This window comes from Sceloporus occidentalis, unplaced genomic scaffold (assembly GCF_023333645.1).
Source record: "Sceloporus occidentalis isolate IW3139 unplaced genomic scaffold, rSceOcc1.0.p SCAF_74, whole genome shotgun sequence".
NCBI classification, from domain to species: Eukaryota; Metazoa; Chordata; class Lepidosauria; order Squamata; family Phrynosomatidae; genus Sceloporus; species Sceloporus occidentalis.
In genome coordinates, this window is record NW_028317054.1 from 3252225 (window position 1) to 3276713 (window position 24489).

A 24489-nucleotide genomic window follows, 5' to 3' on the forward strand; every position below is an offset into this window, starting at 1 on the left:
CAAACCACAGAAAAGAGACAAAAGGGTCCGCCGGGGCGTTTAAGTAGAACTCTACCAAGGAAATGACATCAGGAGGGGGCAGATACTTGCCATTTATCCTAATCCCTTTTAGCTGGGTGAAAATTCTAACTTGTAAAGGCTGGAAAAACTGCCTAAGGTCAAAAAAGCAATTTCCACGGAAAGGCTAAAACGCCAGAAAAAACTCCAGAAAAAAACGCCAAAATGCAGTGGCAGTTTTCCTGGCATTTTTCATCAAGAAAATAACGCAGGAAAAAAACCCAAGTGGAAACCTAGCCTTACTAAGCTTTTTTTTTTTTTTTTTTTTGTAGCGCAATCAGTTTGGGCAGCTCCTTCGTAATGCATAGTGAGGTTTGGGAGATGAATAGGTTGCATATACAATACTGAAGTCTTAAGAGTGACACATAACATTACTAAAGTGCTACATCAATTTTAAATTGTAGCATTTTAGATGTTTAGCAAAAACTTTACTTAAGGCTCACTTTTATGGACAGAAGACGTATGGGGCATGACTGATTAACTTGGTACGTGTTTCACGTACATGTTTCACGTGGTTTGCTCTTCCGTCCGGGTGAAAGACACTAAGTGTTCTTTCGCTTGAATGTCCAAATCTCACGCGGGTGCTTACTCAAAGTAAGCATATCACGTATAAGGACAGGTGTTTCACTTAACACATCTCCTGCGTGAAAAATAGTGTGGCGGAAACGCTAAACTTCAAGCGTGGTCCCTTATTAAGGTTAATATGATGGCTGTAGTGTCCCTTTAAAGTTATTCTAGCTGTTGAGTTTGAGTTTTTTTTCTGTACAATAACTAGGACATTATGAAATGCACGTAACGTGGATAATAGTTCCACAAACATCAGCTGCTTGAAAAGTTTTTAGTAGTTTTAGCAGAGTTCAATCTTTGAGTCATGGTGCTTTATAAGATTAGATTTAATACGGCTGATATAACTAGGAACAAAAATGTTTTACAAGCTCAAGAGCAAACCAACGCCAGCAATAGCCCATTTTGAAGGCCTCTCCTTGGTCTTCAAATGAAAAGCCCACACATAAGTAGACCCTCGTAGTTTTGTTTTGTACACTGGACAGTCATATATGTTTCTTGTCTCTTGTCTGTCATTTGGGATAGCTCTCACAAAGATTACAGGCATGACTGGAATGGGAGCCTTTAAACAAGCTTCTGCCATATGACCGTTCTGTACATCCCATCGTGCTCCTGCAACAACATCAGGAAGTCTTAAATGCCAACATACATGTAATAAGTATTTATTGTAATCATCAGCAAGTGTAAGCAATTCTGATTTTAGTTTAGAAAATTACCCATCAAACAAAATCTAATCAATACACTTTTACCTCTAATAGTACTTACCACATTTACATGTAAGTAACCCCTGAGTCCCACCATACCTGTCTAGTCTCTCCACCGCTAGTCTATTTTCTAAAATATTTTAGAGGGCAACAAAACGTCTTCTCCCCTTTAATAGCTGAACCATGATGTGGTACTCTGGTCTCAACCGCTGATACATTTGTTTCAGGCTTTGAAAATCATTTTAGTGCACCTTTCCTAGTTTTTGGTGGTTTCTACACAGTCCATGTAAAAAAGATTTTTTTTTGTCCAAAAAGTGATATATTAGGTTGAGGTCTGCTACATGTCAGGCATGGAGATGACCTCCTGAAAGTCTGGATAACAATACAGAGGCAAATACACAGAGAATCTCTGCCGTAAACCACAACGCATCAACGCAAGCCCTATTTGCCAGAGAAAAGATTGGAAATTAAATTTGATTAATTTGTCATCTGCCTGGGTAGGGTACGAAGAGAGAAAAACAATTGAAGCACGGTAAACATCTTGATCAGCTTTGCCCTGCCTGTGAATGTTAATTGCAACAAGTTCTAGGCTTTTAGTTCTGCAGTCACCTTTTGGATTATATAATTTATATTTAATGTATATTTCACTTATAAGTAATGTATATGTTTGTTGCCCATTTTAACTGAAAGGAGGAAGTGTTTGGTAGTTGGACCGAGGGCCCTAAGTATAAGGCTTCAGACTTGTCTAGGTTATTAGTAATTTCTGCAATGCCTCAAAACCTTGATAAATGTACCCAATATGGCTGCAATTGAGTGGTTTGTGTTTGAAACAAAAAAATCTTCATGAATGCCTATTTTTGATCTCTGAGTAGTCCGGATAAATATCCAGCACCCTAAGAATGTGATCTAACGGTAGATGAAAAAATAGGTGGGAAAATAGGCATCCCTGATGTCGAACGCCTTTTCCGTGTCCAAGCTGAGCAACTCCTGAGCAGGGATGAGCAGATTGTATTCAGCATTCACCACGGCTGCCCTACCCACACCTACTACCAGACGGCTTCCCCATCAAGAAACCCAATGGATGATGTGTTAGAAGGGTAGGGTTATCACTGTTGCAATCTATCTGCCATTACTTTAGACAACATTATAATATCCTGATTCAGCAATGTTATAGGGCGGTACAAATTAACTTTACCTGGATATTTTTATCTAGACAATGACACATTTATTGGATTTTTGTTTATTGTATGTTTTTTTCCTGGCATACAGTGGCAGTACGTGTGGGTAATGTCCTTTCCTTAGGGACAAGCTGAATCTAAAGAAATAAAAACAATTAAATGCCCCGGAGCCCCTCCTCCTTACCCATAAAGCCGGGGCCGACCGGAGGAAGCCAGTTCTTTTCTTGTCCCTTTCAGGGACGGACAGGTTTAATGGTCGGTCCGGACAGGAGTCCGGCATCTTCAGTTGCTGGTGAGGCGCACGGGTTGCTGCCTGGGGGTTTCGTGTGCCTCCGATTGCTCCCCGGGTGGTGAGCAGAGAGAGGTCTTCCCTCCGTAGCGGTTCGCGTTACGGAGGATGTATTTTTTTCTTCCTTGTGTGTATTAGGAAGTGGGAGCATGCGCAGTTTGGTGGAACGCACGCCCGGGTGTCGTTGCGTTCCACTGAAGATCCGATCGCGCTACTGAGCATGCGCGAGTCGGATCTTCCGGAGGGCGGCAATTTTAAAAATTGCATATAAGCGCTTTGCCTGTCTGACTGCTGGAGCTTTCGTCAGTACAGTGCAGCCGTGTCACCAGCCCCCCCACACGGTTCAGAGGTGGTTAGGGTAAGATATTTCTTTATCTTGGCTCTTTCCTATCCTCTTCCCTCCTAAAAAAAAAAAAATAAAAAAAAAAAAAATTTTTCTTTTAATACGCTATTTTTCTTTCTATCAGATGTCTAGTCCGGTCCCATCAGAGAATCCGGATAAGGATAAAAGACCTGCTTCCGCTCCCAAAAAAGCCACTTCCAAAGCTAAACATTTAACATGTTTGGAGTGTTCTACGCCACTGCCTGATGGCTGCAGAAAAAAATTGTGCAACGCCTGCTCTGCTGAACAGCTTGCTTCTGAGAAGCGTAAAGACCTACAATCTTTCCTTGGGTGGTTTCAGGAAAATTTGGCTCAGACATTTGAGGCATTTCAATTCTCGGCAGCTCAAACTCAGGAGAAAGTCAAGATTAGTTCTACACACAAGCGCAAAAGATCGAGATCTTTCTCTCAATCAGACCTTTCCTCGGGTGAGATTTCCAGGTCCTCTAATTCATCATCAAGTGATAGTTCGGAGGATGAAATGGTTTTTCCCTCCCATGACCTCCGCAAGTTCACTAAAGAGGTGACTCGTATGCTCCTAGAAGATGATGTAGGAAGAGTTAAAGGTTTTCCTGTACTTCCTAAGGTGGATGACCTTATTGCCAGGGAATGGAAACACCCTGGAAAGCGAGCTTTTATTTCAAAGCAATTTAAGCAGCTGTTCAGGCTTCAAGGGGAATATTCCTGGGAGGATCCCCCCAAAGTGGACGTACAAGTGGCACAGCTCTCCAAAAAGACTACTCTCCCTATTGGTGAGGTGTCTGGGCTCAAAGACCCTATGGACAGGAGGGCAGAGACTTCATGCAGGCGTATTTTCCAAGCGGCAGGAGCCCAATGCAAGGTGGCGGTGTCCAGTGCAGCAGTGGCTAGGGCCCAGCACGTTTGGCTTCAAGTGTTGCAAGATCGTCCTGCGGATGATTCTGATTCTGAGATTAATAGGCTGTTGAAGAACTTAAAGCTTTCTAACAGTTTTTTTGTGGATTCGGCTCAGGAATCCCTTAAGCTATCAGCCAAGAACATGGCTTTGTCTTCAGTATCTCGCAGAGCCCTGTGGTTACGGTCCTGGACGGCTGATTTCGCTTCTAAATCTGCGCTCTGTGACTTACCTTTAGAGAGTAAGAAGTTGTTTGGTGCTCCTTTGGAAGATCTTATTAAGCAGATTTCGGATACGAAAAGAGCCTTACCTCAGGATAGAAGACCAAGGTGGAACCGCAGATATCCATATAGGAACCCGAGACCCTTTTTCCAGTCCACTAGATCTCAGAATTTTCGTGGGCCCTTTGGAGATAAGAAATTCCAAGACCGGCCAAAAAGGCAGGACAAAAGAAAATTCTGACAAAGTAGGGGGTCGCCTTCGGCACTTCAGACTCTCCTGGGAACAGACCACCCAAAATCCGTGGATTCGTCGGATTGTTTCGGAGGGTTACAGGATAGAGTTTTTTCATCCCCCGGTCCACCAGTTCCTGATTTCGTCTTACCCCTTGGTAAAAAAGAATTTGACGCTTTTTTCAGAAAGCATGAAGCTTTTGGGAAAGGGAGTTATAGAAAAGGTTCCTGTTCACCAAAAATTCCAAGGAGTCTATTCCCGGTTGTTTCTGGTGCCGAAGCCGGATGGGTCCCTGCGTCCGGTTCTGGACCTAAAGTCTGTAAACCGCTGTATCCCCTACCAGCATTTTCGGATGGAGAGTATCACCTCAGTCACACAGGTGCTAAAGGAGGGAGATTTTATGGTCACATTAGACCTGAAAGACGCATATCTTCATGTCCCGATAGCCGAGGCGTCCAGGAAGTTTCTGAGGTTTGCCTTGCGGGTCAATCGGAGGGTGCATCATTTTCAATTCAAGGCCCTGCCATTCGGTCTGGCATCAGCTCCAAGGGTTTTCACAAAGATCCTTTGTCCTTTGACAGCTCACCTCAGAGAGCAGTATATTTCGATCATTCCTTACCTGGACGATTGGCTGATCATGGCGTCCTCCCTGGAGAAGCTTTTATTAGACCTTTCCACAACTATGAAGTTCCTGGAACAACACGGCTGGTTAATAAACAAGCAAAAATCTTGCCTCATTCCTGCTTCCAGGACTCTTTTCTTAGGGTTTTTGGTGGACTCAATGTCCCTGTGCGTGTATCTCCCGCGTTCCAAGCGTCTCAAGATAAGACAAGAGATCTCAACACTGCAAAGAGGTCCAACTTGCTCTGTCAGGAAGGCTATGAGCGTCCTGGGTCTGTTAACCGCTGCCATCCCGGCAGTACCTTGGGCAAGGTGTCAGCTTCGTCCCTTGCAGTGGCAGATTCTCTCAAACTGGTCCAAGCAAGAAGAAGATCTAGACACTTCCTTCGCAATAAGTGCCCAGGTCCTCTCCCAATTGAATTGGTGGAAACAGTCATCCCATCTCGCCAGAGGGCTTTCTTTCCGACCCAGAAATTGGATAATTATCACCACAGATGCCTCCGGCCGAGGATGGGGAGCCCATTTGGGTTCCTTTTTTCGAAGGGGAGATTGGGCTCCAGTAGATGCTGTCCGCTCGTCAAATTTCCAAGAGCTAAAGGCAGTTCTTCAGGCTCTCCTGGCCTTCAGGCCCTTCATAGAGGGTCAGGCGGTAAAAATCCAATCAGACAACGCAGCGGCCGTCGCATATCTCAACAAACAAGGGGGAACGCGGACGCGGAGTCTTCAGATCCTGTGTGCAGTAATTATGGAGTGGTCCCAACTTCATTTGACGGATATTTCAGCAACCCATATCAGAGGCCGCTACAATTTAATCGCGGACGATTTAAGCAGGGCAAAATGGTCACAGACAGAATGGTCCTTGACCCCACAAACCTTCTCCACTTTGGTGGTACGCTTCGGTCTCCCGGATGTGGATTTGATGGCGACTCGAAAAAACCACAAGGTCCCGATGTTCGCGTCCCTCAACAGATGGGATTTGCCTCATTTTCTGGACGGTCTTTCCATGGTTTGGAATTTCCAGTTGGCCTACATCTTCCCGCCAGTGGCTTTGATTCCTCGCGTCCTGCTAAAAATTCGATACGACAAGGCCAGGGTCTTGGCCATCCTTCCGTACTGGCCCAACAGGAGTTGGTTTGTCCTCCTCAGGCAGTTGACCATCACCTATTGGGAGCTGCCAATTTCACCACAGCTACTGGAGAACGTCAACCTTCGCCCGGAACTTCTTCGGGTGTTCCGTCTGACAGCCTGGCTGTTGCAAGGCTGATATTGAGTAACCAAGGTTTGGACGACGACATCTCAGACTTTTTGTTGACATCACCAAACCAGCAAAATTCGGGGCGCATGTGTACATAGAAAAAAGAAATAATCTTATAGTGTAATATTGTCAAGAACAATAAGCTATGTAAAAGGTGTGAAATGCACTCACAAACAGTGCCAGCACAACAGGCTCGTCTGAGGTATAAAGACTGTTCTTTATTCTTTAAAATCTCTAAGAGCATAAAATAAAGAAAACAACCATATGGTGCAGTATCTTCCTTAATAGTATATGCGCAAGTTAAAAAAAGCACTTACAGGATGGTTGAATTCAAGTCGCTATTCAAACTAAATGTCCATTGTAGTGGATCAGGAACATGCAGATTAAAAAACTTCTCAACGCGTTTCGCCGCTCACTGGGCTTCCTCAGGAGAAATAAATATCAATTGATGTCATCCGCTATGATAATCCGCAATCGTGGTGAGTAAAAATAGAAAATTTTTGTTGACATCAGTCAGAAGTTCGACGTCCAGGATTTATTTCCGGGTGTGGACCAAGTTCCTCCTGTGGTGCTCCTCCAGGCACCTTACGATTTTTCCTCCATCCATCAACTCCGTCATTCGTTTTTTACAGGAGGGTCTGTCTTTGGGCCTTAGCGTCTCGACCCTTAAAGGGCAAATCTCGGCCCTTAGTCATTTTTTTCTTTCGGATCTGGCCTCTCACATTCTTATTAGGCGTTTTTTAAGGCCGCCACTATTCGACGCCCTCCTAGGAGGTCTTTGTTTCCATCATGGGATCTTTCCGTTGTGCTTCGGGCTTTATGTTCAGCGCCCTTCGAACCTCTGGAGGAAGTATCCATGAAGCTTCTCTCCCTGAAAACGGTTTTTCTCGTGGCTATTACCTCGGCTAGGAGAGTTGGGGAAATCCAGGCTCTGTCTTCCTCTCCGGAGTTCACAGTTTTTCATGATGATAAAGTTGTTCTACATGTTAAACCTTCGTTTCTCCCTAAAGTCATTTCCAGGACCAGTATTAGTCAGCCCTTGGTTCTCCCTACTTTTTTTCCGTGTCCTTCCTCTCCTGAGGAATTGGTTTGGCACACGTTAGACGTCAAAAGGGCTTTGGAGATTTATCTTGCTAGGACCTCCTCCATCCGTTCCTCGGACCATCTTTTTGTCAATTTTTTTGGGCAGTCTGCCGGTAGAGCGGCCTCCAAGTCTTCTATTTCCAGATGGCTGGTGGACGCCATCCGTATGGCCTACCACTCCTCTGGTCTCACTCTACAATGGCCCATTAGGGCCCATTCCACAAGGGCCATGGCGGCCTCCTGGGCAGAAAAGGCTGCAGCTTCGCCTGAGGACATTTGTAAGGCTGCTACCTTGTCCTCATTTTCCACCTTCGTTCACCATTATCGGCTAGACATCTTCTCCTCCTCTGCGGCGGATTTTGGGCGTAAGGTGCTCCAGGCGGTGGTCTCCTGATGTGTGCCCCCCCAGTTCTGGGATCTTGCTACATCCCACTCGTACTGCCACTGTATGCCAGGAAAAACGGAAATTTTTTACTCACCGTAAATTCCTTTTTCCTTAATACAGTGGCAGTACTGGTTTCCCTCCCTTCTTATGATAGAATAAATGATTTTTTGGCAAGCAATTTTGTGTCTGTCTTGTTACTTACTGGCTTCCTCCGGTCGGCCCCGGCTTTATGGGTAAGGAGGAGGGGCTCCGGGGCATTTAATTGTTTTTATTTCTTTAGATTCAGCTTGTCCCTAAGGAAAGGACATTACCCACTCGTACTGCCACTGTATTAAGGAAAAAGGAATTTACGGTGAGTAAAAAATTTCCGTTTTTGTAGATTTACACAAGGATTAAGAAAAGCCCATCAGAGAAAACCTGAAAGTATGTACCTGTGAGGGATACTCGAAGTTCATTGTTGCAAAAGCATACCACCAATATGTTTGATATTCTGAGTTACACTTTTTTTCTGCTCAAAATATCTCTTACTTCTCCCTTAACGTAGGCTTTGCCATGTAAAATATTTCAGTCTGATGTATATTGCCGTTAAAAGAAATTTGAATAGCAAACTCCTCTATCAGTTGATGTCTATTATTCAACAATTTATGTTGACAAAGCACGGTAGCTTTCGTGTTTAAGAGTACATAACATGGAAATGACTGAATGCCGACACATGAAATAGCAATGGATGGAGTCCAGTTCCTACCTTCTAGGTATAGACCATAAATGTATGCCCCTTCCCTGGCAGGCTGAGAAAATTCCTCCTTGTATTTCTTCATGACGTCCACGGTCAGATGCATTTTATCCAGAGGCCATTCGTTTTTCCGAGCTAAGCTTTGCATGACAGCTGCAGGGAATACATGTATAGATGCGGAATTTTATTCTTAAGAGAATTCCTTATGCCGGAAGAAACCACACAATTCACCTTTTAAAATGACCACCTTTTTTCGTTCATGTTATTACAAATGGCTGCAATCTGGGGGCTTGTGAACAGAAGTCGATTATGTACAATAGAAAATTGAATCCATGTTAAGACAAGATCAACAAATGACTGCCAGAGAGCGGTATTTGTAAGAGATTCTTAAAACACTTGGGGTTTTCTGTTCCCAAAGTAAATTTGTTCTGTGTTCACGTAGCGACGTTACAGCACCATATCGAGAAGGTTGCGTTCTTGTATAACTCTACATGATGCAGCATTAAAGTCGAATGCTTATTTGTGCAGGAAGATCAGGTAATATGGGAAAGGGACATCATTAAGGGACACATCAAGATGCTTTCGTTAATTTGAATTATGTTTATTATGTTTGAATGAGTAAATCTTCAACCAGTCAAATGTTATCTTTTATTAAACTTTATATTAAAAAAATGTTTCAGGTTCGATGATTTGTCTTTTTTGGAATTGTATAAATGATTAAGTCTTTAAAGACTTAAAGTGGGGGTGCGGCCTATATACGGGGTCTAGCGCCCGACGGCCTGGACATGCAGTTCCGGGCGCCGGGCAGGCAGCGGGGTAAGGATACAGATCCCCCGCAGCGGTGCAGGGGACCCGCATCCTACTCTCCGATACGCTCAGACAGGCTCCCCTGCCAGGACTTCCCACAGGGGGGTGCCGACACGGGAGATTGTCTAAACGCATCGTGCAGAGGCGATGAGCGTGAACGACCTCCGCTGCCGGCACGTCTGCTCGATGTGCTTTAACAATCTCCCTTGCCGGGAATTCCCACGGGGGGAGTCATGCAGACGTGCCAGCAGCGGAGGTTGTTTATGCTCGCATCGCCGCTGCCGGTGAACGTCTGCGTGAACAATCTTCCTTGCCGGTACTTCCCACGACGGAAGTGCCAGCACCGGAAGTTGAAGTGTTATGTGTAGATGTCCCCCGCCGGCCCCGCAAGACCCCGTGGTGTCTGCACCAGTAAGTCTGGAGGGGGGGGACATCTTGGGGACAGAGTGGCAGCATATCTGGGGGGAGGGGGTAGAGTGGCAGCATATCTCGGGGGGGTACATCTTCGGGACAGAGTGGCAGTATATCTCGGGGGGGGGGCAGAAACCTTTTTCATTAAAAAAAAGCACCTAACTTTTAGGGTGCGGCCTATATCCGAGCCAATATGGTATATTTCCTGTGGTTGAAAGTCTGTAAAATGTTGAAAATGAATGCATCTTTGACCACATAAATTCAACTGACATTCTAAAGGTCACACTATAAATATATTTGAGTATAATATTACTAATTCCAGTGGCAAGTCTGTATATGCACAACAATGATTGTGTTCCTTTGCTTTAATTGTGCTATCTAATGTTCTGAAGTACAATACAATATGTATTCATCAATTGATAAATATATTCTAAACTACCAAACAGCCATTTATGACAGGCATGGAGGGAAATAATCGTTTATGACACACAGCTTAAGCTGTTCTAGTAATCATGTTGAAAAATATAATATTTATTCATTAGATCAAATTTAATGAGGCCTCCTGGCAGTAATTATAAAAATTACTGTAGCAGTAAATTACTAATAAGTTGTGATGTGATTCCTACCTGTGAGGAAGGACTGGGGGTTGAAAAAGCCTGATATCCAGACGACACTTGGGAGAGAAAGATCTTGAGTCCACGTGTCAAGTTCCCGGCATCGAAGGAGAAGATCACAATACCTTCAGGATTAACATAAAAAGAAATCAGTTGAGTTGAAGGTTAAATGAACACAGAATTAATATCCCTTATCCTACAAACTATGTTCAAGGTGATACTTTCACAAAACATGATCCTGCAACTGGTTGTACCTTTCTTCCCATGTAATGTCATGTAATTAAATTCTACTACTCTAAGTTTGAATTACAATTGGGCGATCCAAGGTGGGTGCAAAGGCTGTACTGGCTCCACTAAATATTTTAACAGTGGATGTATATATATATATATTTAGAAGTATCTGAAATATAATAGAGTATCCTCTTTTATCCCCTGCAGTAAATTATTCACATTCTCATACAGACTTTCGATACAGTGCAGTGAAAAAGTATTTCCCCCTTCACGCTTAAATTTTTCAGATCATCCAACTTATTAAATATTACACAAAGATAAGCAGAGTAAACACAAAATGCAGCTTCTGAATATTTTTTTCTTGTACAGAAGTAAAAAGCTATCAACCCTACCTGGCCCTATGTGAACAAGTAATTGTACCCTTAGTTACTGAATCTACCAATTAACAAAATTGAATTGATAATTGGGTTCAATTTCACTAGACACACACAGGCATGATCGCTGCCAGCCCTGTTCTAAACATCAATTAAATAAAATCTGTAGTGCAAAGTGAAGTAGGCTGACCCGTCTCCAAAAGCAGCACGTGATGCCACAATCTAAAGATGTCATTGACATCTATCAGTCTGAAAAGTGTTACAAAGCCATCTCTAAGGCTTTGGGATTCAAGTGAACCACACTGAGAGCCATTATCTACAAATGGAGGAGACTGGAACAGAGGTGAACCTTCCCAGGAGTGACTGCCTACCAAAATTCCCGAGAGCTTAGTGATAACTCAGGAGGTCACAAAAGAACCCAGGCTAACATGTAAGTGTAAAAAATGGGCCTGAGGAAGTGTTGCCCGCAACCCCATCCTAGCGGTATGTCTGGGGGGGCTGGTGCTAGGAGCCCATTGGTATGTCTGGGGGGGCTGGTGCTAGGAGCCCATTGGTATGTCTGGGGGGGCTGGTGCTAGGAGCCCATTGGTATATCTGGGGGGGCTGATGCTAGGGGCCCATGGGGCCTCGCGTCCCTGCGACCAAGAAGTGGCCCAGCCTCCCTGCTCTCTCCAGTGTCATGTCACTGACAAATAAAAGGAGTTTCTTTATTGTTACCAAATATTCGACCAATATTTTTTTTATATTGTGAACTCAATATTTTTTATTTTCATGGTATCTGCACTAAAATGGATAGTGCTAGAACGATATCACCATGGTTCCATATCACAATTTGAAAACAATCTTGGTTAATCTCCACCGTAGACGTGTTATTTTTGGGGTATTGGACCAAAATAAGCATATTAATGAAAGGATATACAGATTCTCAATCTGTACTTTTACATTTTACACTATGAATAACGATTAATCACATTAAGAATGGTCAGAAGTGTTATTACATATGAGATTTGTGCACCATGTTTTGCAAATCCATACTGTAGAGCTGCAATTGTATCATCATATATCTGTATGCAGGAGACCTCTGAAGAAAAGTCAAATGCAAAGTGGTTGTTAATGGAATATAAATGTCAAAATGTTACATAATCTAAGCGACACTTTGAGATATTTTCCCCAAATTCTATGGTTGGTAAGTCAGATGCTTGAAGTACGTAACTAAACGATAAGACATGAATCAACATGCATGTTAATTTGTGGTATTTAGCAATCTTGCTTACAAACAACATACAAGGGTCATGGCATCTTCAGTCTCCTGAATGGAAATATATACCTTACATGACAAGGAGCAGACCTCCGGTTTTATGACAGATTAGAAGAACATGTATTTGCATTCTTTCTGGTGACAAGAAGAAGCAAAATTATTAAAAGTCTTACTCTTTAGGGAGGTGGAGGCCAGAAATCTAGCACCCTCTTCTCCCACCAAAAAGTAAAACCTCTGGAGACTCAGATACACCGCGGCACTGACGAAAAACATTCACACCAATGACATGAGAACACATTGCTGAAACACCACAGTGATGCACACCAAGATGTGAGCCCTCTTCTGCGGGTTCTGGATTAGTTTGGGATTCATGCATCCTGAGCCTCAAAGCCAGATGATCAAGTGTTTCCCCTTCTTAAGGGTGATAGATCTTCATTGCTCAATATAGATGAAAACAGAGAGCATGAATGGGTCTTGGTAGTACGATAGAGTTTGGAACATATGCTGGCTGGAGCAGAATTAAGAATAATGCTAATGTCCAAAGAGCATTGGGCTACTACTAATGATCAGGGACGTTTCCTTTCTCCTGTATGCCCACAGTGATATGCCGCAACAAATGTTTGAGTTTATGAATATGATGATTTAGTAAAAGATACTGAATAATGGATTCAAGTTTCAGCCATTTTGTCAAAATTGGACAACTGAATTTTGGAGAGGAAGTTTTTAGACTTTATTTTATGTCCTGTATGTAATATACATAGTTAGCCAGTAGCCAGTTCCACCATGGGTTTAAGATTTGTAAATAAGTCAGGGGTGTATTCAAGACAATGTTGAAAGTTGGATAATACTTCTTTATTTCTTTACAGAAACTTCAAATGACTAAAATAAAAAAGGACTAATTGTTCTTCTCGCCATACAAGAAATCTAACAGTACAAAGTCTCCTGTGGGAGTGATAAGATTGTGTAAAGCAACATGAGATTATTCTGTATAGAGCGGCTTTGTCTTTGTAAAGGCCTCTAGTTAATTAATTAATAGGCTCAAATCAGCTTACAGAGGGTGGGTGTTAATAGTATTATCAGATGAGAGATACTGGTATATAACAACTACCTGTTATAACAGGGTTAACTTTCCATAATGCTTTTAACTGTTATCTAGCGCTGATATGGGTCTTATAGGCAGAACACAATTGCTCATTTGGGTTATTCAAAGTATTTAGTGCAATTGTAGGCATTGCCTAATTAACATCGTAAGTATACTGAAGGGACTTTTTCAATTGAGTAAAATTACACAGCATAACTTCACAATCATTGTTATCATACATTAATGAATATATTATTATTATTATTATGTTTTATTTATATAGCGCCAACAGTTTACGCAGCGCTTAATACAATACATACATTCAAGGGGTATGACAAGACAAGAATTGACCGACTAAGACAAACCGATACAAGTTTACAATCTTCATACAAATTAATCTGTACTTGTGTATATGTAAAGATGTAACTTTCTCTCCCTAACTTTAATTCTTTTTATTTTTAGATGTTTTATTTTTTTCATGTTTCAGTGCTGCTAATGCATTCAGAGCTGGTGTTAAGTATATTTTTGTTGTACTGCCATGGGAGAAGCAAGGAAAATTTATTGTCAGTAAGTAGAAATGATCCATTCTGGTGCCCACCTAGAGCCGGCACTTACTTGCTAACATACCAGAGATGCCCCTACCAGCTTGGCTCTGTAAGCAGTTTGCTTATATGGTGGGGCCAACCATCAATGCACCCACTTTTTCCTTTTTCCCCTCTCCAGAGATTTTGCTAAATATGATATATATATATATATATTTATATATATATATATATATATAATTACTACAGCTTTGTAAAAAAATCCTTTGTGATTGTTGGTCCAAAAAAAAGTAAAGTAGAAAGACATATTGATCTGTGTGATACCTTTGAATTCACTTGAACACAGTTGTTAGCCAAATAATGTCTTTGCTATCAGCAGGTATTTTACATTTCCAATTGACAGCACAAACATCACAACCTTATTTCTAAATGAGTTTACATTCTCTTAGTTTGTGAAGCATCACACTTATTCATGTTGCATCCTATACAAAGAGCTGTATTTGTTGCCCTTTTTGTGTTATACATGAAGCCAGTATTGTTTGTACTCAAACAGCAACAACAAACTATTTCATTCAATAGATTCATTTTTCATTAATCTAGTCCTATACTGAAAGAAAGCAAGATTCCCATTATTTTTCCCATCACAGGTTTAGGAATAATAGGCAAGTTAGGCTAGATGGATTATTTACCAAACTGTCAGTTAAAACTAGTGGTGAAGGACCAAGCCCAGCAAGTAAATCCTGCGTGAAGGGTTAATACATAGTTAATAGAGCGGTATAAGATTCTGTAAGTCACTGCTTTGTGAACAAACCCATAAGCTATGGAAAAAAGGAACTGAGTTGTGCAGAAAGCATTACTAATGATATAATTAAGTTTTATATATTTATACACAGGCATACCCCGCTTTAAGGACATTCTCTTTAAGGACCCTCGCGAGTAACGAAATTGTTGCAACACAACCATTCCCGTTTAAGTACGCTCGCTTCGCGAGAAGGGACACATAACAGATGACGCCAGCACGTCAATACGTCTCTCAAGGGTCTTTTCGTGGTGGAAATCCCCTGGCGATTGCAGGGCAGGACATGCATTGATAAGTAAAAAACTTAGTGCTTCGCTTTAAGTACAATATCGTACATATACACTGGAAAAACCAAACTTGCATAAAAAATGATATTACCAAACATTTGTACTTTAGAAACACAATTTTAACAGTTGTCTTTGGGTCTTGTCAAAAGCGTGTATGCCTGTAACAGCAAAGAAATAAGCTGTTACAAGTTATGGGGGAACTCTTTTGTTACCCCCAAAAAATATACATATAAATGATACTCGGTTTACAATAAGTGTCAACGTATTTTAGAGAACACTTTGTGATTTGGAAATACTATCTACATATAGATGACAAGTAGCCACAGTTTGTTACAAATATAAGTGTGTATTCTTGAGAGCTTATGATCAAAATGAAACATTATTTAATAATACCACCAAGAGATTATCTTAAGGTTCTATGGCTCTTTCTAAAAGAACATTCCTGTTTCTTGGTAAACACCCTTTCTGCATAACAGGTGTCTTTCCACAGCAGCAATTGGTGACCTTTCAAAGAAAAAAAAAATTCCAGATTTGACAGTTTCTTAAAATTATGAACTTTAGGTTTTTACTTCAATTTTTCCCCCTAATTTTTCCTTTTGATATTTTTCTGACAGGTAGTCGTGCATGTTAGTTAACCCGCTATGTAAATGGATTTATGTTGAATTTATTATAAAGCAAGAACATACTGAACTACTGTACATTATATAAAACATATAATTTGTGAGTGCATACAGCTTCCCTAGTGAGTCAGAACAACAAATTGGTACTTTTACATTTTTGGGGCTGTGCTTACATTTTCACTTCCACAAGAATTTGTTTTAAATCAGTATAATTTTCCACACAATTACAGCACAGATAATCTTTAGTGCACTTCAGATGGATCCATTTTAAGATATGGAATTCAATGAATCGCTTTTTAAAATATTGTCTAAAACTAGCCTGCAGACAATGGGAAAGCAAGATAAATTCTAGATTATTTGAAAGTCATTATGTGCAATAAAAATAGGGCTCATTTAAAATCAATTTCAATAAAACAGCAAAGACTGAACTGCAAATGTATGAAAGAGGAAAAGCTAGCAAACAAATTGCAGATAAGCCTACTGTAACTTAAAAAGGAATGTTGCCCATTGAGATTTGTCTGTTACATTCGATCAAGACTTCCCCGTCGAACTCTGCTAACACAGGTTAAGGAATTATTGCCCAATTTTTCATTCTGCTTGAATACTGAAAAGGAAATTGTTCCCAAAATAGAGTCAAAATTATCTATTATCTAACTGTTTTCGATGTTGCTTTCACCCTCTTAAAACATATATAAAAATGTAAGCAAAATACATTAGCTACAGGAATCTTTGCTTTCCATAACACTTACAGCTAAAGGGCAAAGGTTGATGGACTATAATGGGCAAAAGTTTTACACAGGTCCGAAAAAATGCTGTAAAGTAAAATGCTTTCAAAAACAGACACGTTCATCTTTACTATTTAACAAAATGCAAAGTGAGCAAGCAGATAAAAAAACAATTCAATATTTGATGTGACCACCCTTCAAAACAAAACAAATTCTTCAAGGTCGCAATATTTTGAAGGAAGTCAGCAGGTAGGTTGTTCCAAACATCTTGTATCTTTACATTTTTGTGGTTTCCCCATTATAAATACATGGGGGGATCTTTTCATACCCACTTACCCCACCCCTTGCCTATTTGTTGTGTAGGAAATGTGTCAGTCAAACACTCTAGGGAGGAGTCTAACAAGACCCAAGCCCACACCCCTCTGTGTACATGTGCGGAAAGCACTTTCACTGACTTCCATAGGAGCATTTTCCTGTCACTGACTGGCTGCTTGATGCAGGCAATCTGTGGTTCAAAACATTGGACTATAGCGTGTGTTAGCTGGAACTGCAGCTTCTCCCTAAGATATATATATATATATATATATATATATATATATATATTGTTAGTGGCTGCTGGCCTCAAAATGCCAGGAATGCTTTTCACCTGCAGTTCAGCTTTGGATTATCGTGTTTACATGTATAACCATTATCATTGATTGTGGGATATGTTGATGCTTTATACACAAATAATATCATAAACATCTATCCACATTCATTTAAAAAAAAAAACTCTTCATGAATAAACCTCACCATGTTTCCACTTTGTTCGAAAAAGGTCTATTGAATTAAACTATGCAGTAAAACGTACGATAATTAAATGCAGGTATAATGCTGCAAATAATGATTTGAAAACATATAACCCATGGTCTGCTTTGTGTCTTTGTATGAGATGCAACAACCCGTTAAGTGCTTACCACTGAGCCAGGCTGTATGTGGATGGATACGCCAGTTTCATCCAAGTGTGAGGGACATTATCAAAGAAAAGCGCTGACTGCAGTTGCTCCATTTCTGAGGAGATTGCCAACTCACCCTAACAAAAGAAAACATTAGAGTGCTATTTGCTTTTCAGACAGTGGCTGTGATAAGATGATATGATAAATAACAAAGCGATTTTTATTTCTTTTCACGGAAATACTCAAGGTACAGGAAGTTTGACACGTGAACAATGCATGTATTTCAGCTTTCAAAAGTCCCACAACTAATTTACTACAAATGAATATGGAGCAGTTAACAGTACTTCAGGTATTCTGAAACAATTTATAGATCATAATTCAATTTTCTGCAGACTTTTTTTTCCTTGTGACGGTAGTGACCTTTCCTGTCACAGCAATTAAATCCTGCAAATCGTCAACATAAAAAAATAATTCTGCAACTCACTGCAGCAGAATAGATTTTAAGATTATTATTTTATTTGTGACACTTACAACTTCCACGACCCTAACAGCCCCTCCAAGAAAGATTCCACACAAAGTTCTTTAAGTAACTTAACCCCTTAATGACAAAGCCTGTACATGTACGGGCTCAAAATGCATTGTTTTCAATGGGTTTAGGGACTGCCAATTGTCCTTAAGGGGTTAATATGTATTATCTTCCTGCCCAAGAAAATAGTTGCTGCTGACGGCCCCTCTACTGTCCACTTTTGGCAACGCTTAAAGCAACTAATCACTAGCAGGAAAGTGCTCTCCTTTAAATAAATGAGAGCACTATCTACACATGCTTCTCATTAGATCCCTGGAATTCAGGGCCGGCACAAGGCAAAATGCCGCCTGGGGCGAATTTTAAAATGCCGCCCCCCCCCTTATCTACCCTTCCTCTCCCTCCATCCCTGCCGCCCCCTCCCATTATCTACCCTTCCTCTCCCCCCCCCCTGTACTTACCTTTCAGCAGTCCTGCGTCGAGTCTCCCTGTTCGGTCTCGGTGCCGGCTTGTAATGCTGAGTGCCGGAAATCTTCCGGCACTCAGCATTACAAGCCGGCACCGAGACCGAACAGGAAGACTCGCCGCAGAGGAGAGAGAGAGGGGCGCCGAGCGGGTACTGACAGCTTGGTAAGCGAAAACCACTCGGCGCCCCTTTCTCTCTTTCGCTTTTTTTTTTAAAAAAAAGGGCTTGGGGCGGCAAAGTGCCGCCCCCTTCAAAAGTGCCGCCTGGAGTGGTTGCCCCACTTGGCTCCATTGTCGGGCCGGCCCTGCTGGAATTGTCGCCCTCGAGCTGGCGCTGGAGCACCTCCTGCAATGTAAATAATTAGAGCAAATGCACAGATGGGATTCTCATGAATATGTATATTCACTGACATCCAAAAATGTAGATTTAAAATACATGTGATGGCCGGGGTGTTCCAATGTGAGTGTCACCGAGTATTCGAAATTATTGGTCTACAAACCAATGCTTCCTGGTTTCAGTAGCGGCAGCAGGGGAGGAATTAAATGACATTCAAATTAATTTTTTTGAACACCAATAAATGACCTACATAAAAATAAAATTTTGTGGAGTAGACTGCTCTTTCATTGTAACAATAAAAACATTTTTTTCCTAATCAATTATATTATTGTTTACCATGCAATATATATTCAAAAATATATTTTTTGTTAGTGCTTCCATTTTATGTTAGATAGAATGCTTCGCTCTCTTAAACCCACACATATTTGCAGTCTCTACAGATACTGTAAGAAATGTCAGTAATGGAAGATTTTACACACTTCGATGAAGAATGTATGCTGCATGGAGTAAATAAACTGCATTCAGCTAAATATGAAAATATGACAAATAATTATTAGAGCTTTTTCCAAGTTGAGCTCTGGTTCCCTCTATGTATTCGTCTAAAACATCAGCTCTCACTTGCACACGGCAAAGTCACAGCATGAGCATCGAGACTTCACATTTTTCTAGCAATATGGCAAAAGCAGATACTGATCCTAAAGGGACCACATCCAGGGTTAAAAGGCAAGTTGAGTCTCAATAGGTCTCATTTAGATATCACTGCACAATCACTCTGCTAAGAATTCACTCTCTGCAAAAATGAATTTCACCGTTTGCAGCTAAAACACTTTATCATGAAGACAGAGGAGTCTGTGTTACATTTATTCTCACCAATCTCATTTCAAGGTACTAAAGAAAGCAGTGTCACACTACATAATGTTACTCTCTCAACCTCCTAATAGATTGGAAGCTTGCAAGGCCCTCTTCTATTGTTAATTTTTTATATTTTTTATGTTGTTTTTGTTAATCCATATAGCCACAGTGTACTGAGAAACCTGAAGAACGTAGCTATGAACATAAAGTCCATTTTGTCCCAATACTTTCCTTTTCTAGTTGTAGTGTTATTGTTGTTGTAGTGTAGAGTTGTAGTGGATTCAAGGAGACTAAGCGGCCTCTGTAGAACGTATCATCCAGAACGGGCAGTTTGTGATCATCAACACATGATTAGCATGCAGGCAATTATTTATTCAAATCCTTTAACAGTACGGCAATCTTTATGTACAGAGAAGGCTTTAAATTGCATTTGGGTAAAAACGAGGTGAAGTCCCACTGACTCAGATCCTTGGTAAGTAATATAGCCATGAAAAATTAGATAGGACTCATCAAACTCGCTGGTACTTTAACGTAGCGGCGGGCTAAGCAATATATATGGCTGTGAAGTGTGATGGATTTGCCAATATTTATGCTTTAAATGATTTATGGTATTCGCTGGGTATACCATGAATTCTTGATTTGTTATGGCTATCTTTCTGCAATACAGTAATGATATTTTGTTTAATGTCATCTGTTTCTCCCTTTTTAGACATGTGTTAACAATGCTATAGAAGGTTCACCCATATCATATTGTGTGCTATGATGGTAACCAAAATAATAGCGCTAGCAGTATGTTGTTTAACGATGGTTTTGATTAGCTACAATAATATGAATAGAGTCTCTGATGGATATTACGGCCACCAGAACAATGTATTGAAAAATAACTAGAGTAACTTATTTGATACAGACAAAAGCAAATCCAATAGTTTCAGTTCCATCATGCAGTTGTATGAACATCATCACTGTATTTTTCAAATATTTAATTACACATACAATGACCCATACCTTTAGGCCAAGGTCAAGTTCCTTAAGAGAACGTCTGATCTCCTGTATTAGAATGTTCATCCGCTCACATTCTTGAAAACAGACAAGAATATATGGGGACCGTTCTGCTGTTTTTGAAGTTATATCCGACATGTTATATCCCTCAGGGAGTTTTTCTAAAATTTCATCCAAAATAATTTTTACCTTAGGCAAAGAAAAAACACACAAGGAAAAATCTTTGTAAAATCTGTAATTAAATGTAATACGGTAAAACATAATTGCAGTAAGGAACAGTTTTTTTGGTATTATCCACTATATGTGTTAGATTTTTTTAAATCTATTTACCAAAAAATGAATGTATCAAGAACATGAAAGTACTTGTGGCTTTGTCACACCACAGGAACACACAACCCTTCATTTCTTCTACCACCAAAGCCACACATTTGAAGCATCAACTAACCACTATTACAATAACAATTCAACACAGGATTTCCAGGATGGAAATGTTAAATGCATACAAAGTCCATCTTGCGTGGACGTTTTACTGCAAGAAAATGAGTGCAGGCGTTCTTCAGTTATTGGATTTAGAAAGCAAGACTATTGCTTGTCTTATTCTCTCTCCTTGACTGCCTCTACTGAAAGTAATAAGTGTACCATCGTATGTTTCTTGCACATGCTCTGAAGAACTATCATTTTAGTGAATGAGACCTCAGTAACTCACTCCCAATTTTCACATACAGCACCTGTTTTAGACATGCTAATAGTTTATTTCTATCATTTAACAAAATGCAAAGTGAGTGGATAGAAAAAAATCGAAATCAATATTTGGTGTGATCACCCCCTTTAAAACAGCATCAATACTTCTAGGTAGACCTGCACACAGTTTTATAAGGAACTCGGCAGGTGGGTTGTTCCAAATATCTAACTACAGTTCTTCTGTGGACTTAGGCTCAGTTGCGTCTCTCTCTTCATGTAATCCTGGACAGACTCGATGATGTTGCGATTAGGGCTCTGTAGGAGCCATACCATCAGTTCCAGGACTCCTTGTACTTCTTTACACTGAAGATAGCTCTTAATGACTTTGGCTGTATGTTTGGGGTCATTGTCATTGCAGAATAAATTAGGGGTCAATCAGATGTTTCCCTGGTGGCCCTGTATGATGGATAAGTATCTGCCTGTACTTTTCAGTATTGAGAATACCATTAGTTCTGATCAAATCCCCAACTCCATTTGCAGAAATGCAGCCCCAAGCTTGCAAGGAACCTCCACCACTCTTCACTGTTGCCTGCAAACACTTCAGCCCTTCAGCGAACAAACTGCCTTCTGCTACAGCCAAATATTTAAACTTTTGACTCATCAGTCCAGAGCACCTGCTGCCATTTTTCTGCACCTCTGCTCCTGTATTTTGGTGAACAGCTGAGTTACTTGGTCTTGTTTCCTTGTCGGAAGTATGGCTTTTTGGCTTCTTCCATAAAGACCACTTTTGACCATGTTTCTACTCAGCATTGCCCGTTATTTTGTGCTTCTTCAATTTCTACCTGGGAGAGACTTTGCTGATGTATTATAAATTCCTTGTGTCTTGCTGCTGTGCTCAGTCTTGCCATGGTGAATGACTTGACATTAATTTGTCTTCATCAACCTTACCTTGTTAGTGAGTTTGGTTGTTCCTCCCCAATTTTATTTCTCCTACACATCTTTTTCTGTTTAGTTATTAATTGTGCTTCTACTTACATATTAAAATGATGATCATTAGCACCTGTTTGGTGTAACTGTTTAATCATACTATATGCCTACAAAATCACTGACTTTATGCATGTTTACCTAAAAGAATTGATGCTGTTTGGAAGGCAAAGGGTGGTCACATCAAATACTTATTTGATTTAGATTTTTCTTCTGAAGCAACTGCTCCATGTGCTTCGAGACTAATTCAGCCCTGCATACACCCAGCCCACATTGTTCAATCAGCTGTTATTACTGTATGTGTATTTGTTGTTTTTTTTACGTACCTTATAGCCACCCCATTTAAAGTGTTGCAGAATATGCTAGTGCTTAATAAAGGTTAATTATAAGAGGAGCTAAGCTCCCAATAAAATCAATGAGTAGCAGAAGCCAATCATGTTTCTGAACAGTGATGTTTTGCTAGCTCACATGTGATTGGGTGTTACTTCAATTACTTCAATGGGAGTGCAGCAAGAGGAGGAGTTAAATGAGATAGAAGTCTAACATCAATAACTAAAGAATGCCTGCACTGGTCTGCATGCAGTAAGAAGCACCGCAGTCCGAGCAAAATGGACTCCAACATGTATTAAAAAATAAAGGTATCATTTGCGGGGTAGACGTTAAAAAGTTCTAGTATCTTAATAGATATATCATTGTTCAATATAAAAAGTAAACAACACATCTACCCTTATATAATGATATATAAAAATGTTTAAAATTTGCCCCCATATAATCACTATATCCGTAATTGTGAGATTAGTGAAAGTTTGTGACAGTAAATTCCTCTAGTTTGAGGGGGGGAATTTGAAGACTAGTTCTAAATTTCCAACATGATGTATGTGGAAAAACAACAACTGCTGTGAAAAAATACATTTAATTCTGTGATACCCAAGACACTTGGGATAGGAACACATCCAGGGCTGGGTATATTAAGACTGGTAGTTGTCATATAACTTAAATTTGAACTGTTGGTGAAAATGAAGTGTGTTTCCGAAGGTAACTAATGTATTATATTAATACTTAAAACTTTCTGCCTTCTGTTTCATTATGTAAAAAAAAATTTATTCTTTTTAACAAAAAACACTAATGCCTTTACCATATTTTATATTTCTGCAGTCAATATTACATATATATATATATATATATATATATATATGGTATGTAGAATTATAATATATATATTAAATATAATAATATAATACTGATGGTATTATATAATATTATCATTGTATACATTTTGGTATTATTATGCATTTTGCTACAGTATTTATGTGTAATTTTTTTTTTTTACTGGAGGAGTAATTGCATTATTGAAAATTTCAGCTCCATGAATGAATGAAAACTCACCAAGTTTTCATTCATTGGTTCAGATAACATTTTCAGGCTCACTTTTAAAGATGTAGCATTTAATTTTATTCCAGTTAACTAAATTTAGACAGTAACAGAGAAACATACTTTAAAATACCAGAAGAATAGCAGAAGATTATCTTAACCTGTATAATGAATACTACAGAGACAGAGGTTAGCCCTTTTATATGTAAATTATGCTCTTCATTAAATACTCAAGTATAATTAATTTCCTTTGGTAAGTAGACCAGAGGACCAAGATATTTGATCATTTAAGAATCCATATAAAAAAAGCTGTCAAAGCTAATATTACATTTTTAATGGTGTTTTGATAACCTTTATTGAAAAGAATAGAACAACAAACCATCTGATTCCATCGGATGGATATACTGTAAGTGTTGGCATTGCATTAATATGTAAATGGTATTGTAATATACGTTCTGCCATGGAAAGGGTTAATAGTTACAATATGTTGTTTTACATCAATGTAGTTGTGCTACTAAAGGGTGTCAGACCCATGCACTTATTATTTTCTTCCAGGTCATAAAGAGTTTAAGTATTACTGCAGGAGATTTTGCATGGGATTCAATTCTACAAGAAAAAGTTTCCTTTTTTCATCCATGTGTGCCTTTTCAGTTGTTTTAAGTACAAATTTGTTCCACAATGGGATGTGACAATTACATAAATATTTTCACAGTGTTATGTATCACAACTTGACCCCTCTGGGGTTAAAAAGGCGTAGACAATATTATTGACTCGACTGAGATTTTTTTCCACTCCATGCATCTGTAACTGGCAAACTCCATTTCTTTCTTATTGCTCAATTAGTGTGAAACAAATGAGAACAAAGGTGGCACTTTGTATCCAGATAAAAGGAAACTCAACAGCTTTTAACTTTAACCCTTGGCTTGGCAACATAGAGGAATCTGTTGTTAGACTACAGCTTTTCTCATTCTCAGTAAGCTCTGTGTTAGTAAAATATTACTTTTTGATAATACCT

At 39.9% G+C, this 24489-nt stretch overlaps 1 protein-coding gene across 1 annotated transcript in view; it reads right to left on the reverse strand.

The window, feature by feature from the left end:
- Nucleotides 1–985: 985 nt before the first annotated feature.
- The window catches only part of LOC149285965 (dynein axonemal heavy chain 11-like), a 141486-nt gene continuing 117982 nt past the window's right edge, over nt 986–24489 (reverse strand). The window contains exons 77-81 of the mRNA XM_089494671.1: nt 20445–20627; nt 17284–17399; nt 10423–10535; nt 8591–8731; nt 986–1233 (exon numbers count right to left, since the gene is read on the reverse strand). Coding sequence (XP_089350797.1) covers nt 986–1233; nt 8591–8731; nt 10423–10535; nt 17284–17399; nt 20445–20627 — 801 coding nt within the window. The remainder of the gene's footprint in view (nt 1234–8590; nt 8732–10422; nt 10536–17283; nt 17400–20444; nt 20628–24489) is intronic.